The sequence below is a fragment of the Orycteropus afer genome, unplaced genomic scaffold (assembly GCF_000298275.1).
Source record: "Orycteropus afer afer isolate SDZICR_OR568_19922 unplaced genomic scaffold, OryAfe1.0 scaffold00141, whole genome shotgun sequence".
NCBI classification, from domain to species: Eukaryota; Metazoa; Chordata; class Mammalia; order Tubulidentata; family Orycteropodidae; genus Orycteropus; species Orycteropus afer.
Window position 1 is genome coordinate 7,356,183 of NW_006921728.1, and position 17,584 is coordinate 7,373,766.

A 17,584-nucleotide genomic window follows, 5' to 3' on the forward strand; every position below is an offset into this window, starting at 1 on the left:
GCACACCAGCAGAGCTGCCGGTGGGGCTGTTCACCTGGTGCATATGGGTGGGTCCGTGGGTTCCTTTCCTCCTTCCTCTGGAGCACACACTAGGGTCCTCAGCCACCTTCCCGCACAGGTGCCAAGGTTAGGTCACCACCAGTGAGTCTGCCATCCAGGGCCTTTTGTCTAGGCTGTTGGTACTTGCTGGAGCTCCCCCCACATCACAAAGCTGACTCTCTTCTTCAGGGTCTCAGCTTAAATATTACCTCCTCACCCAGTACCTTCCTCTCTCTTCCCCTCCAATTTCTGCCTCAACCACCATAGTATCCTCCATGGCTTGACTTTGCAAGGACAAGTATTTACTGCTTTGCCCACATAGTTGGTCTCTGTCTAGCACCCAATGCCCACATATGGTCCCGGAGGGAAGAAACCAGCAGTGCCTGGCACATAGTAGGCCCTCAATACAAAGCTGTGGAATCAATGAAGCATGTATGAACAGTTGCACTTATGCTATGCCCAAAGGCACACTTCCTTTCTGTCTCAAGTATTTTTACCTCCATATGGATGCCCGGTCCTTAGTCTGGCCCCTCTTTGTTCATCTACAGAATTCAGTCAGGGCACTTTTGGGAAGCCTCTTCCTGAAAGCTGAGCTCTCTTAGCAGCCTGCACACACCCTGGCTCCAGACTGTGATTAGGACCAAGTGGCTTGTTGATTCCACTCAACTGTGTGCTCAAGGTGTCAGCAATCACATCGAGCTTTGTAGATCTGAAGGAGCTCTGGTGGCACTGGCGTTAAAGCATTTTGCTGCAAACCAAATGTTCAGCGGTTCAAATCCACCAGCCACTCCATAAGAGAAAGAAGCAGCAGTCTGCTTCCATAAAGATTTGCAGCCTTGACTGGTACACCATGTGATCCTCAGCCTATCTGACTATGAGACCAGAAGAACTAGATGGTACCCGGCTACCAATGACAGCCACCTGAAGGGGGATCTATGTAGGAGATCCTGGATAGAGAGGGAGAACAATGTGGAACAAAACTCAAAATCATTTGGGAAAAAAAAAGGGGGAGGGACCAAGTTTGCTGGTCTGATGTAGGCTGGTGGGACCGCTGAGACTGTGGCCCCTGGCTGCCCTTCAGGTCTGGAGTTGGGCCCACACTTGTGCCTTCCAGCCAGGCAGAAGACACGTGTACGAGTTGAACGTTTACCTGAGGTGGACACACTCCTTGGAGACAACAATCATGGGAAAAACAGGGGCTGTTTATGCATAGGGAGACAGCTCAAGGGGCAGGAGTGCATGGAGGGATGGACACAGGGAAGAGGTAACTATCGGGAGGAAGTGGGAAGGGAGCCGCTGCATTGGGGTAAATTTTAGTCAATGTCATGAGACAAAGTGTATGTGAACTGCTGTATGGAAAGTGCATTTGCTCTGTAAACTTTCACCCAAATCACAATTTAAAAAAAAAAGACTTGTAGCCTTGTAAACCCCAAGGAGGAGTTCTACTCTGTTCTTACAGGGTCACTATGAGTCCTTCTAAGAACTGATTGATTGCAGTGGGTTTGATGGGGTTTTGTAAATCTGCGGCAACTTGAACATTACTGAATGACTGCAAAAAGATCTTTTACTTCAATGTGGTTTTCACTCCTCCCACCCATAGAGTGAGTTGATATTCTGGTGGCGTAGTGCCTAAGGCATTTGACTGCTAACCAGAAGGCTGGCTGTTCAAACCCACCAGCCACTCCTCAGAAGGAAGGTTGGGCAATCTACTTACGTAGAGATACAGCTTCCAAAACCCAAAGAGGGATCACTATGAGTCAGATCTGACTCCATGGCAGTGAGTTTGGTTTTTGGTTTAAATCTGGGTAGGGCTTGTGACTGCTAGAATGCCAGAGGTGATACCAGAGACTTTGAAGGCTAGGTCATAACAGGGATCAGCTTCCACCTGGCTTTGTTGGGAATGCTAGCACCAATGGAACCAGCAGTCAGGAAATCAGAGGACATTTTGTACTGAGCAAATCTGCTACAAAAGACCTCTTTTAAAGTGCTGAAGAGCAAAGATGTCTCTTTGAAGACTAAGGTGTGCCTCACCCAAACCACGGTATTTTTCAATTGCCTCATATGCATGTGAAAGCTGGATAATGACTAAGGAAGACTGAAGAAGAGTTGATGCTTTTGAATTGTGGTGCTGGCGAAGAAAGCTGAAAGTACCATGAACTGCTAAAAAAAAAAAACCTGCCATCGAGTCAGATCTGACTCATAGCGACCCATCCTTGGGTTTCCAAGGCTGTATCACTGCAGAAGTAGATTACCCAACCTTCCTTGAGGAGTGGCTGGTGGGTTTGAACTCCCAGCCTTCTGGTTAGCAGTCAAAAAAAACTAACAAATCTGTCCTGGAAGAAGTGCAGACAGAATGCTCCTTGGAAACAAGAAGGGCCGGACTTTGTCTGACCTACTTTGCCACTCCTCGGAAGGAATGTTGGGTGATCTACTTCTGCAGTGATACCACCTCAGAAACCCAAGGAGGGGTCGCGATGAATCAGGCCCGACTCAATGGCAGATGACAACAACAACAACAACTTTTGGTCAAGGGACCCTTCCCAGGAGAAGGATATCATGTTTGGTATAGTGGAGGCTCAACAAAAAAGGGGAAGGCCCTCAGCAAGATGGATTGACACAGTGGGTGCAACAATGGGCTCAGGTATAGTGGGGATTGTGAGGCTGACACAGGACCGGGCAGTGTTTCATTCTGTTGTACATAGGGTTGCTATGAGTCAGAGCCGACTTCATGGCACAGCACTTAAAGCTCTGGGGATGAGGGCCTATGTGTTCAAAGGGCGCTAATCAAGGCCCGGCAGAAGAAAGACCTGATTTTCCAAAACATCAGGCTACTGAAAGCCTTGGGAGCACAGTTCTCTGCCGCTGGCAGGATATAGCACAGCTCTGGAGCCTGGAGCCCCACCACCCGCCACCTGTCTGCCTGCTCTACTAGCTTTCTGGGCTGTGGCTTTGGGAAACATGTCCCTCCTATGTCCAGGACCTCAGACTAGGCCCACCTGACTTTCCAACTCCAAGTTCTCTAGTGGGGGGCAGGGGCAAGACCTGGGAAATCAAGAGAAAGACACGGAGAGGTTGGAGTGAGGCTGAGGAATGATGGCAGGAAGTGGAGTTAGGGGCAGAGAGGGAGAAGGAAAAGGATGGAAGACAGAACAAGAATTAGAAACGAAAGACAGAGCAGAGCGATGGACCACGGAAAAGGCAGAGAAAGGAGAGAGAGAGTGCAGGGAGGGGAGCCCTAAGTTTGACTTCCTGAAGCAGCGACATTTCACTAGAAGTGAAACAGGAGTTTTTAAAGCCTTGGTGGCATACAGTAATTTAAACTCTTCTTTCCTGGCTGGGTCCAGTGCTCCCTCCATCCTAACCCCCAGAGCCTTTTAAAGGTTCGGAGTAAATGGGATTTCCAGAAAGACAAAGAAGTGGAAACACCCTCCCCTGCTAATCCCTGGCTCTCTTGCTTAAAAATTCTATTTCTTCCATCCTAAAGGAAGGGTAGAGAAGGCACCTCCTCCGCCTGTGCCTGATTTGAATGCTGGGACGAGGCCCTGTGCTTTCTCTTCTCTTGACGTCTGAATATATTCCTTTATTATCATTATGACAGCTTTCTGATTGCATTAAAATTCATCCACACGTGCCTTTCTATCCAGCCACTTCCCTTGTGCCAGTGTTGTTTTTTTTTCCCCTCTAATTCCTTCCCCTTTTCCTCTGAAATCTCCCTTTACTGGGCAGTCCTCAGTTCTAGGCCCGAGCCCCTCTTTCTTGGGGCCTTTATAAATGTGTAGGGGGGCAGGCTCCCCATCTACCTATCAGTCCTGATTTCCCCAGTGACTGCCATCAATGTCACCCTTCAGGAAGACTTCAGGAAACCACAGAAACGTGGCTCTAGACTCACTTTCTCTAGGAAGTGTGCAGGGATTGATACCACCTTACTCAAATGTTTTTGTAGCATCCTCCGATGTTTCCTGTTTGCGCTCTTTTCATTCCAATTTGGTTTTGTTACTTTGTGAGCATGTTTCAGATGTCTTTCAGACCAGAGGCTGGAAGGACCTCCTTCCTAGCCAGGTCCTCTGGCTCAAACTCAAGGTCCCCTGCCACCAGCACTTCATTTTTTTAGTACTATAAAACAGGCATAAATTAGACCCTCTTCACGTGGTGGAGTCCCTGCGTGGTGCAAGTGGTTAAGCGCTTAGCTATTAACTAAAAGGTTGGTAGTTCAAACCCAAGCAGAGGCATCTCAGAAGATAGATGTGGTGATCTGAAAGGTCACAGCCCTGAAAACCCTATGGAGCAGTTGCTGCAATTTAAGAATCAACTGGATAGAAACTGGTCTTTATGTGGTCGTTGCTAGGATTCCAAGAGGTGCCATCTCAGGCTAGTAGTGATAGCAACAGCAATCATTATCATTACTTAGGTTTTTCCATGCAGGAGGAAGAAGAAATGGAGTGACACTTGTGACGGGTCTGCCCTGCTCCTGATTTGGTGAGGCAGGCCCTCCTCCCCCTGGGTATGTAGTCATTCAACAATCATTCCCTGGCCACCTTCTCCATGCCAGACACTATTCCAAGCACTGCTTCTGTAGCAGTGACCAAAAATGGAATCTGCTTGCTGGAGCTGACATTGACATAAGACATCCACAATAAACAAATCATCCAGTGAGACAAAGACCAGCACAGATGCCACACTGTGGCCCCAAAACTGGCGTGCCCTCCCCAGAGGGAGCTGGCTTTACAAACTGACAGAGCTAGGCAGGACTCTGGATAACATCAAGGGTCCCACCCTGTGTCAGTTGAGGAAGTGGGGGCAGAGGGATCTCAAGGACTCACATTTGGGGCCCCACAGTAGGGACCATGACTAAACCTAGTCTTTTAAGGTTTCATGACTGCTCAGTCCCATAACCTTGTGCTCTACCATCCTGATATTTTAAAAAGTGAGTGCCTCTGTCTGTTGGCATGAGGGAGCACCTGGGTTTCTGGGGAGGAGTGTGACTCCCCAGCATGGCTGGGTGACAGAAGGTGGATTCTAGACCAAGCCTTGCCCCAGCTCCCAGAGGGCAGCTGGGCTCTCTGCACCCAGGTGTCCTGCCACCATTGGAAAGAAGACATAGACTGTACTTGCTTACCCCAGGACCTAGGGGTGGAGGAAGCTGATGAAATAGTGGATGGAATAAGTACCCAATTAGGGGCTCCATCAGAGCACCTGACATCTCCCCTGGGTCCATCCCCTGGTGACTCTTTCTGTAGGCATTTATTTTGCACTTACTGTGAGCCTGGGCCTTGACTGAGCACTGCATCTGAGATGAGCCTTAGAGGACCTTCTGGGTTTCAACTTTCAGAGTGCTGAAGGGGAAGTGGGTGGTTCTGATACCTGAAGGATCTAAAGTGCTTTGGTCCAATGGCCCAAGAGCCTCGTGGTGAAGAAAGACCGACAGGCCTGGTCTTCAGGTTTAATAGCTCTGGACTGTGGGCCAGAGGGGACCAGCTGGAGAGGGAGGAGCAGCTACGCCTGGAGGCTTCCAGAAAAAGGACCTGGAGTTGTGAGGTCCAGAAGAAGATGCAGGGGGCCCCAGGCCCACATCAGAATTTGAGCTAAGGCCGAGTGAGGGGAGGGACCCCTTTTGTTACCCTTCCATCTGCTCCCACGCGGAATAGGGCTTGCAAGAAGGGGGCCCGAAGGGAGTTTGACTTTGCTTTTCCAGGTGCCCCCTGCCTACTCCCCTTCCCTCAACATATCTCCTGTTCCTGTAGTCTTGGGAATCTGTTTCATTTCCATACACTCCCAATCAAACTCTGAGCTTGGGTTTCTTAACCTATAAAAAGCATGAGTGATACTCACTGGAAAGCCAGAGGGGCTTATGAAAAGGCATGGATGCTTGCTGCCAGGATCTCAAGCTTCCCCTGCTCCCTCCTCTGGGGAAGATAAAGACTTTGAGCTCCGGGCATCAGGGCGGTAGGGGGCTCAGTCTGGAAAGATTTGTATTTCAAAAGCAAGCCCAGAGAGCAAAGAAGCAATGCCCTGTGGAACATCAGGCATAGGGCAGGCCCATAAGGGGGGTCATTCAGGTGCTGCTTTACAGGCCCTGTGTAGCCATTGGGGAGTATCTTGCTGGCCCTGCCTGGTGAATGGGCCCCTGATGGGGGAGGAAGCCAGTGGTGGAAGAGCCAGTTCACTTGCCAAATACCAGTGCCCTGGCCCTAATGCTCAAATTCCGGTTTAATTTTCAAAATTTGATTCGCTCATTACCATCGGCATTAAACAATATTTTCTGCTTAAGGATAGATGGCTGCTGGTGCACTGTGGATAAGTGTTCAGATGGCTAATGCCTTTTATTGCTGCAATAGACTTTTACTATTCCCTGCCCTCCAGCTGCTGAGGGAGGGGACCCTGAGCTGGGAGAACCCGTGGGCCAGGGGCTGGGGTGGGAAATAAATGTGGCAGGGAGGGAGGACAGAGTGGAGGCTGGGAGACCTCAGGGGCCTGGCTAGTTAGGGGTGGGGGTGGGATGCAGTACCAAACCAGCAGGATACATTTTCAGAAGGAACACTGGAGGCTCGAGAGCAGCACTTTGGGGGGTGAGGAGAAAATGCCAGACATTTTGCAGTGACTCAGGTGGAGGCTTCTCTCTGCTCTGGAGTCTTTGCACCTGTGGGTGGCAGGACAGGGCAGTAGCCCAGAGACCTGGGTGCACCAAGAGCTGCCCCTCAGCTGCCCACTCTGGAGAGGCCAAGCTGGGACCCTGGAGCCATCCCATTAAGGGCCTTGGAAAGGAGGGTGTTTGAGCTGTTTGTTCAGTGTAGGACCAGCCCTACCCTCTAACAGGGTGCCTTCTGGATCCCAGGACCATCTGCCCTCCTTGGAGATGTGGGTGCTGGGAGTCTGAGGGTGGGGGACCTGTCGTGCCTCCCTCACTTCACCTCTGGATCAGGGAAGACCTTCTATCACAAGGGGCAACAGCACCCCGGACTTAACAAGAGGGAGCTGGGGTGGTGGTGGTTGTGTAATCTTCTAGGTAGTAATGAGGCTGTTGTATAATCTTGTGCCACTCAGGTACCCTTTCTGGGCCTCAGTTTCTTCCTCTGTTAAAGGGGGGACTAATAGCATCCACCTTGTAGGGCTGTTGTGAGGATTAAATGTGTTAAGGTATGTGAGGTTTTTAGTACAGGGCCTGGCTCAGAGTAAATGCTCAATAAAGGCCAGTTATTTATGACTGTCAAGGGGCCCTGGTGGGGTGATGAGTAAGACTTTAGCTGCTAACCTCCCTTGGTAGCAGGTGCCCATTCAGTAGCTCTGTGGGAAAAAGACCTGGTGATCTACTCCCATAAAGATTCCAAAAAAACAAACTCGCTGCCATTGAGTCAATTTTGACTCATAGCTACCCTCATGGGGTCTCCACGGCTGTAAATCTACAGAAACAGACTGCTTCATCTTTTGCAGAGTGGCTAGTGGGTTTGAACCATCAACTCTTTGGTTAGCAGCCAAATGCCTTAACCACTACACCACCAGAGCTCCTTCCCATAAAGATTATTGCCTAGAAAACCCTCTCTGACAGTTCTGCTTTGTCACATGGGGTCGCTATGACTTGAAATCGATCCAATAGCATCTAACAACAACACGACTCTTAAAACTTTTACTATTGCTCACCCATAAGGGCGATCTGCAACAATCTAATGGCACAAGCTGGTGGAATGGGAATGCCCTTCTTCTGAGGTGTGGTGAGCCCCAAGTCCTCAAACTAAACAAAATCAGCCTGAGAAACCAGGTCTTCCTGTGCACACCCTAACCAAATGGTAGCATTTCAGGGACCACTGAGCACTTCCAGCTGCCTTGATCGGGACATGAGGCCTTTCCCCAAAGCTCCACTGAGCACCACTCTATGCTGTTTCCTCAAATTCTTCCTGCCCAGGCCAGCCCAGCACCCACGGTGCCTAAAGCATGGTGCAGGGAGCAAACTGTGCTAAATCTGTGCAATATTCAAGGTTGTTTGACCACTCCCACCCCACGTCCATGGCCTCCCTTCCTCCTCTTTGCCAACCCCCAGGCTGGCAGCGGGCAGTCTCAGTGCTGCCTTGCAAGCAGGGGTGCTGTGAACAAGGCGGGGGGTGTGTGTGTGCACCCCCACTCTTTCAACTTCCCAGAGTCCTGGTGGGTGAGGGTCAGTTTCCAACATCATGTTCACCCTAGAATTAAGGCCTACGTTTGGCTCCCTTCACAGCTGTTTCTCCCAGAAGCCCGTGCCTTCACCTGGGACACAGGGTCACAGAGTGGGCCTCAGGAGAGTACTCAGCAAGCCAGGAGGAAATAAATGTCCCATCGCCGCCACCACCACCTATGTGTCAGAACTGGAAAGCCGCAGCTGGGTGGGGACCGCCTTCTGAGGATAAAAGCCTTCCTGCCTGGAAAGAAGGCTGAAAGAGACATCAAACCAGATCAAAGGCTGCAGAGACTAGAGAGGGGAGAGGGCTGGGAAGGGGCTCCTGCTCCACCGGGATGCAAATGAGGACCCTCAGCCTGTGGCCTCTGGGGAAGCAGGGCCAGGCCTTGATGTGCCTGCTCCCCTAGGGGACCAGCACTGTTTGATGTTGGAAGTGGGAGGAGGCCTGAGAACTGCAGCTGGTAGGGGTGGGATGGGGGCGGGAGGCTTGCATTTCTTCAGCTCTGCCTTCCAAATACTTCAGGATCCATCATCGGGCTCCCTTCTCCTTTTCTCCTTGTCCCACCCTGGTCATGCCGGTTACCTCCTCGCTGTCTCTCAGTTTCCACCCTGGCCTCTGCTGTTTGCTCTCTACACAGGAGCAAGAGAAGCCAGTTAACATCCAAGTCAGAGCCTGTCTCCCCATGCTCAAACCTTGCTGAGGCTGCATCTCACTCCAAGAACAGGTCAAAATCTTCTAGAGACCTGTACAGGGCTGTGCTGGCTCCATACAAGCCTCTGACCCCATCTCCCCCAGCTCTCCGTCCACGCTGTTCCAAGAACACTCCTCGTATGATCCTGCCTCAGGGCATTTCTGATTGCTGTTCCTTCTCTAGCACACTTGTCCCAGATAGCCACAGGGCCCACTCCTACAAGCCTTTCATCAAATGTCAGTAAAGTTTTCTGATCACACTAATTAGAATTATAACCCCTTATGCACCTTTTTTCCCTTCCCTATATTTATTTGTTTCCATAATGTGTACCGCCTCATTTTGTTCAATTATCTATTCACTTTCTGCCCCCCTCCCACAGAGGCAGGAATGGGGATCCATTTCATTCACTGCTGAATGTCCAATGCCTCAAAGTGCCTGGCATGTAGTAGATGCTTGGTAACTATTTGTTGCCATGAATAAATGGATTTACCTGCTCAGTGAATGCTGGGGGTAGAGCTGCTACAGGCCTGGTACTGTGACGGATGAGGGAGATGAGTCACTGACCTCCAGGGATGCTCAGGAGGTAGAAGCCGACTCTCCCCTGGAGGTGAGTGGGCTCCAGCCACAGTGTAGGCCAAGCTTGGAATGATGAGTTCTGGGCCTGGGGGCGGGGAGGGTCTAAAAGGCTCCAGCTGGGCCTTAAAGGATTCATGGTTAGGGGTCACCAGGTGAAACGGCAAGGGGCAGGCATTCCAGGTCAGGGACAGCACTTGCACAATCAGGGAGGTTCAGAAGAATCTGTGGCAGGAGGAAGCTGTAGTGAGCTCACTTACACACTAAGCACACGTGTGCACACAGACCTTCCTTTCTTCCATCTCCACCTACCGTGATCTAAACACCTCTCTCAAGACCAACGCTCGGACCCTCATGTCTCCCCAATGGAAGCTTGGTGTGGGTCTCAGACAGAGTCTGGGCCCCTCACTGTGCCATCTTCACTGTCTGCCATGTCCTTCCTTGACTGGTCTAGCTCTCTGATTCATAGCACCTGTGGGTTCTTCTGTGGTCCAACTGCACTCCCAGGCCCACTCAGTCTCAATGCCATCCCAGTCTCTTCAGGACACATCTCCCATGTCACAGAGCTTTTGATGTCCTCAGCCAATACTACACAGACCAGTCAACGCTGACTCCCTCCCTAGGACTCAGACTCACTGTCAGGAGATGGTTATAGCCACATCAATGATAAAAATCAGAATAGCTCTTGTTTATTGAGCAGTTACTGTGATCTGGGTGTTGAGACAAGCACTTTACTGGTATAAAAAAACAAACCAAATTCACTGCCATTGAGTCGGATCCAACTTATATATAGCGACCCCTCCTTGGGTTTCTGAGGCAGTATCACTATGGAAGTAGATTGCCCAACCTAGAGGGTATTTTATTATTGCCACCGTACAGATGAAGAAACTGAGACACAAGAGAAGTTAAGTATCTTTCCCAAGAGCACACACCCACTCCCTGGTGATGTCAGGCCTCACTGTGGCTGGTCTAAATGGAGTGTTTTCAGGTCACAGTTCCTTTCTGGTGTTCTCAGTTGCTCTCTCCTCTCCATACCTCCATTTCTACACAGACCACTAGCAAAATACCTAATAACCACCTTGCTTTGTGAGGGTCAAGGACTCGATGGTTCAGAGCTGGAAAGGTGAGCAGATGGACACCTGTAGTCTGCTGCTCAGCTCTGAGACAAGTTCACCCCAGTTCCTGCTTGCCCAGGTGCCCCCTGTTTAGGCTTTGCAGCCTCTCCCTACTCCACCAAAGCCATGGCTGTCCTGAAGTCCCTGGGTATATTCCCCTTCTCTTATGCATTCCCCTTCTCTGGATCTAGGCTGGAAGAAGCCTCTGTCCTCAAGTTGCTGGAACTAGATTCATGGCTAGCAGAATCTCCTCAAATTGCAACCTCTCCTCCACACGGCAGTAGTAATGTCCCTGAGGAGTCCTCCGTTCCCTCAGGGGGCTCACAGCACATTTGGAGCAACAGAACTCACATTTGAACTCTCTCCCAACCCCCAGGGGACTCCTCCACCCTTGAGTTCTGAGAGGTGATAGGCAGGCAGGGGGCCCTGAGCCCTGGGGGCTCAGGACTGGTGAGGGGTGAGGGGGCATGACTACTACCCCTTACTGCCTTCTTCTCTGGCTTTCCACCCTGGCTCCCATGAGTCTGCGTCACAGTAGCTCCACGTAGAAGTCACCTTTTGTTGGGCGACCGCGCAGCCTGTCTCTCCAGGTAACTGATTATACATTTGATCTGGTACATTATCCTTACCAGGCGCACAGCACACTGCAGACCGCCCTGGAGTTCTGTGGGGACTCGCAGCAGCCGAACCCTGTTGTCTAATGGGGTTTCTGCTGGCGTCTGGTGCACTCGCTAGCATTTCAACCATCACAGGATAATTTATAGTATAATGGGGCCTTTTTTTCCTTTATATCATGCAGGAGCATAAATTATGGCCAGTTTGTCCTCAGCTCTCAAGGAGACAGACAAAGCAGGGCTTTATTCTGGCAAACGGAGGAGGTATCTGCCGGCAGTGGTAGGGGCAGGGTGATCCACAGGGGAGGAAGGGGCAGAGGAGGGGAGCCCAAGGAATGCCGTTAAAAACACCTCATTGGCAGGGCCAAGGACCTACAAATACTGGGGAAGAAATGAAAAACTCATTTACGGCCATTTGGTCACCATTAAACAGGGAGAATGGGTTTTGAGTAGCAAAGTCCCATAGTAATAAGACCACCAACAGCCATCTTATGAAAATAAACTCTGCCCACAGATGGCTGGCCATAGACCAGCCTCTTACCCTAGCCACAGACTGACCCTCACTCTGGCCACAGATTCTCCCAGCTGTGGCTCAACATCCCATAGCCTCACAGGAGAGTGTGGGTGGACACAGGTACCCCTGACTCTGCCCCCACCAGAGATACAGAACGCAGTGCCAGGGTACTGGGGAAACCTCTTGACCTCTGTCCCATGCCCCATTTTTAATACTGAGAGTACGGCTTTGCTTCCTATGGGATGATGGGGGGAGAGACAGCTTAGTAAATTGCTTAATAGCTGCCGCCTATGGTGGTGTAGGAGCTCTGGTAGCATAGTGGCTAAAAGCACTTGACTGCTAACCAGAAAGCTGGCGGTTCAAACCCACCAGCCACTCCTCGGAAGGAAGGTTGGGCAATCCTACTTCCGTAGTGATACTGCCTTGGAAACCCAAGGAAGGGTCACTATGAATCCGATCCAACTCCGTGGCAGTGAGTTTGGTTTTTTTTTTTTTTTTTTTATCTTCCTTGGGTGGTGTAAACGTTGCAGAATCAACATTACTGGTCTAAGACAAGGAGAGTCATGATTCAGAGGAACCAGCCTGGAAGCTGCAGCTCCCAAGTGCATCCTTCACCCCTGGACCTCTGCTGACCCTGGGTGGGGCTGGGGTCTTCAGAGGTCTCCCGGCCCAGCCTCCTCCAGCACTATCCAGTGTGGGGATGATGTTTCCAGAGCATACTGGCGGAGTCACATTGGTATCCATGTAGGACCCATGAAAGCAGCCCAGGTTCTGCACTTAGAGCACCAAAGGCTGCTACCTCTTCCCCAGGACAATCTTTCAAGTTAGCAGGTATGTTGAAACTTGTGTGATTTTTTTTTTTTTTTAGCTACTCAGGTGTTACCAAGAAGCAGCCAGGGCTGGGAAGGGCCATGATTGGGCTTTACCAGGCTGCCTCTAGCTTTCTTTCCTCAGGTGCTATATCTCTGGCCTCTACCCACTAAGGTACTGCCCCTAAGACTGAAGGATTCTGGGCCCGGTTGGTGCTGGGAGGACCTGTAGCACCCACCTTCTCTGCCCTGACACACACATCTGAGCATCCTCTCCCATCATTCCCAGGAGTCATCCTGTAAGACATTTGTTCTGATTATGGGAGGTGAGGTGGGAGTGGGGGCTAATGCCTTGCCCCTTCTCTGCTCCATCTAACAGGGCAGCCCTGCTCCAGAGGGGAGACCTAGCCTCCCTCCAGTTTCCTTCCTCTCCCAACTTGCTCCAAATACTGTAAGCTCACCTGGAGTCAATTCCCCAGAAGGCCCACATGTTAGTATACACTGTATTAACTCATGACTGATAGTGGACCACAGATAGACACAGAGATAGATGAATGGCAGACATAATTAATAAATGCTAGATATCTACACTAACCACCATTTGTCTGTTAGTTTATTGTACTATGGTGGCATCATGTTGCTATGATGCTGAAAGCTATGCTGCCAGTATTTCATATACCAGCAGGGTCACCCATAGTAGACAGACTGGGAAGAGGTAACTACAGGGAGGAAATGGGAAGAGAGCTGTTACATTGTGGGAATTGCCGTTGATGTCATGAGACAAAATCTGTATGAACTGCTATATGGAAAATGACTTTGCTCAGTAAACTTTCACCCAAATCACAATTGAGGGGGGAAAAAAAAGGTCAGTGAAAACCTTATAGAGAGCTGCAGAACATTGTCTGATACAGTGCCAGAAGATGAGGCCCTCAGGTTGGAAGGTACTCTAAATGTAACTGGGGAGCTGCCACGTCAAAGTAGAGTTGATCTTAATGATGTGCATGGAGTAAAGCTTCCTGGACCTTCATTTCCTGATGTGGCATGACTTAAAATGAGCAGAGACAGCTGCAAACATTCATTGATAATCAGAACATGAAATATATGAAGTATAAATATGGAAAATCAGAAGTTGTCAAATATGAGATGGAATACTTGAGGGTTATATCCTAGGCATTAGTGAGCTGAAATGGCCTGTTATTGACCATTTTGAATCGGACAATCACACGGTCTGTTATTTTGGGAATGACAAGTTGAAGAGGAATGGTGTCACATTCATCATCAAAAAGAACATTTCAAGATCTATCCTAAAATACAATGTTATCAGTGATAGGATAATATCCATATGCCTACAAGGAAGATGAGTTAATAACAATTAATTTTATTTACAAATAAAATGTATTCTAATTTACACACCAACTACTAATGACAAACATGAAGAAGTTGAAGATTTTTACTAACTTCTGCAATCTGAAATTGATCAAACATGCAATCAAGATGCATTGATAATTCTGAAGATCAGAATGTGAGGCAGATCCGACTGATAGTGACCCCGCCTTGGGTTTCCAAAGCAGTATCACTATGGAAGTAGATTGCCCAATCTTCCTTTCAAGGATTGGCTGGTGGGTTTGAACCACCAGCCTTCTGGTTAGCAGTCAAATGCCTTAGGCATTATGTCACCAGAGCTCCTCCTAAAGAAAGACTACCAAACCAAAGCCACTGCCCGGGAGTGAGAGCTGACTCATATTGGGTTTCCAGGGTAGTATCACTATGGAAGTAGATTGCCCAACCTTTCCTCCAAGGAGTGGCTGGTGGGTTTGAACCACCAGCCTTCTGGTTAGCAGTCAGATGCCTTAGGCATTATGCCACCAGAGCTCCTAAAGAGCTAGTAGTTGGAAAATATGGCCTTGGTGATAGAAATCACACTGGAGATCACATGATAGAATTCTGCAAGACCAATGACTTATTCATTTCAAATACTTTTTTTTTTTCCAACCACATAAATAACTATACAATAACAACAACATAAATAACTATAAATAACCAGAGAGAATACACAGGAATAAAATTGACTATATCTTTGGGAAGGAGCTCTGGTAGCATAGTGGCTAAAGCACTTGACTGCTAACCAGAAGGCTGGCGGTTCAAACCCACCAGCCACTCCTCGGAAGGAAGGTTGGGCAATCTTACTTCCGCAGCGATACTGCCTCAGAAACCCAAGGAGGGGTCGCTATGAGTCGGGGCCGACTGGAAGGCACATACCAACAACACAACAACAATATCTTTGGGAAGAAATGATGGAGATGCTCAATATCATCTGTCAGAACAAGACCAAAGTTGACTACGGAACAGACCATCAACTGCTCCTAGGCAAATTCAAGCTGAAGCTGAAGACAATTAAAATGAATCCACAAGAACCAGAATACAACCTTGAGTATATCCCACCCAAATTTAGAGACCATCTCAAGAATAGATTTGGCACTAAGAACCAAAGACCAGACGGGTTGTGGGAGGACATCAAGGACGTCATACACAAAGAAAGCACAAGGTCATTAAAAAGACAGAAAAGAAAAAAAGACAAAAACGGATGTCAGAAGAGACTCTGAAACTTGCTAAAGTGAGTGGAAGAAATGATAAAGAGCTGAACAGAAAATTTCAAAGGGCAGTGTGAGAAGACAATGTAAAGTATTATAATTAAATGTGCAAAAGACTTGGAGTTAGAAAACAAAAAGGGAACATACTTGGCATTTCTCAGGTTGAAAGAACTGAAGAAAAAAATTCAAGACTTGATTTGCAATATTGAAGGATTTTATGGGCAAAAAATTGAATGAGAAAAGAAGCATCAGAAGAAGATGGAAGGAATACACAGTCACTGTAGCAAAAAGCATTGGCTCACTTTCAACCATTTCAAAAGGTAGCGTATGATCAAGAACCAATGATACTGAAGGAAAAAGTCTAAGCTGCCCAGGGGACATTGGCAAAAAATGAAGGGTCCAAAAATTGATGAAATAACAATCAAGATGTTTTAGCAAACAAATACAACTCTGGAAGGGCTCACTAATCTATACCGAGAATTTGGAACACAATAACTTGGCCAATTGACTAGAAGAGATCCATATACATGCCCATTCCAAAGAAAAGTCACCCAACAGAATGCAGAAATCACCAAACAATATTATTAATATCACATGCAAGTAAAATTATGCTGAGGATAATTCAAAAACAATTGCAGCAGTACATATAGACAGGTAACTGCCAGAAATTCAAGCTGGATTCAGAAGAGGACATGGAGCCAGTGATGTCAGTGCTGATGTTGGAAGGATCTTGGCTGAAAGTAGAGAATGCCGGAAAGATGTTTACCTGTGTTTTATCGATTACACAAGGGCATTTGACTGTGTGCATCATAACAAATTATGGATAACATTGCAAAGAATGGGAATTCCAGAACACTTGATTTTGCTCATGTGGAACCTGTACATAGATCAAAGAAGCAGTTATTCAAATAGAACAAGAAGACACTACATGGTTTAAAATCAGGAAAGGTATGTGTCAGGTTATATCCTTTCACTATACTTATTTAATCTGTATGCTGAGCAAATAATCTGATAAACTGGACTATATATACGAAAATGAACCCAGCATCAGGGTTGGAGGAAGCTCATTAACAATCTGTGACATGCAGATGACACAACCTTGCTTGCTGGAAGTGAAGAGGACTTGAAGGATTTACCAGTGAAGATCAAAAGGCTACAGCATTAAGTATGGATTACACCTCAACACAAAGGAAACAATTTCGAATGACATATTGCATTGGGAATCTGCTGCAAAAGATCTCTTTAAAGTATTAAAAAGCAAAAATGTTACTTTCAGGACCAAGATGCACCTGACCCAAGCCATGGTATTTTCAATATGCATATGAAAGTTGGACAGTGAGTAAGGAAGTCTGAAGAAGAACTGATGCCTTTGAGTTATGGTGTTGGCAAAGAATACTGAGTATACCGTGGACTGTCAGAAGAATGAACAAATCTCTGTCTTGGAAGAAGTGCAGCCAAAATGCTCCTAAGAAGTGTGGAGGGCAGCCTATGGTGTGAGAAATTTGAGTGTCTTTGAACAGGAGCTTGCTGATGGAGTGGGGTGGTTCTTTTCCAGGCACTTGCTGGCAGAGCTAGATTTGCTTGGAGCTAAGGAGTTGATAGCCTTTAGATCAAGGCTTACTGGTGGAGTGAAGTGCCTCTGGGCATTTATCAGTGGAGTAAAAAGTTTTGTAACACTTGCCTGAGCAGGGCAGAGGCCCATCCAGTATAAGAGGCTGACGGGCTAAAGCTGAGGGGCTGAAAGCCAGAGGCCTGCCTGCTGCACTGCTGAAAAGAGTCTGTCCTGTTCAAAGAACTGTCTCCTAAGCATTTCTGATCCTGAATTGTAACCTGTTACTTCCCTAATAAATCCCATATCATGGGGGGTAGGGAAGGCAGGGAGAATGGTGAGACTTGTCTCACATACTTTGGCTATGTTATCAGGAAGGACCAACACCATGCAGAAGGACATCACTCCTTGATAAAGCACAGAGTCAGCAAAGAAGAAGTCCCTCAATGAGATGGATTGACACAGCGGCTCCAACAATGGGGTCAACCATAGCAACAATTGTGAGAATGGTGCAAGACTGGGCAGTATTTCTTTCTGTTGTACATAGGGTCACTATGAGTTGGAACTGACTCAATGGCAACTAAAAACTCCACCCAGATTAAATGTTAAATGACAGATAGGTACACAGAGGAGAGAAAAATTATTCCAGAAAGAAGATAGATTTATGATTGATGGTACAGAGCAATAGGTAAATTTGGATGGATGGATAGTCAAGAGGTTCCTGAGGATTTCAGATCATGGAGTCTAATGAGAAAGGTCAAGGCCATCCACACTTACTAGGGCACAGCTCTCAGAAGAACAAGAAACCCTGCTTAAGGGCCAACTTGAACCACTTTCCTTTTTTTTTTTTTTTTAATTAGGATTTGGGTGAAGATTTACAGAGTAAATTCACTTTTCATACAGCAGTTCACATATACTTTGTCTCATGTCATTGACCAAAAT

The 17,584-nt window shown here is 48.0% G+C and overlaps 1 protein-coding gene across 1 annotated transcript in view; it reads right to left on the reverse strand.

The window, feature by feature from the left end:
* CELF4 (CUGBP Elav-like family member 4) overlaps window positions 1-17,584 on the reverse strand; it is a 360,621-nt gene that overhangs the window by 23,498 nt on the left and 319,539 nt on the right. Inside the window, 1 exon segment of the mRNA XM_007945671.1 lies at window positions 3,925-4,007. Within this exon segment, the coding sequence (XP_007943862.1) occupies window positions 3,925-4,007 (83 nt within the window).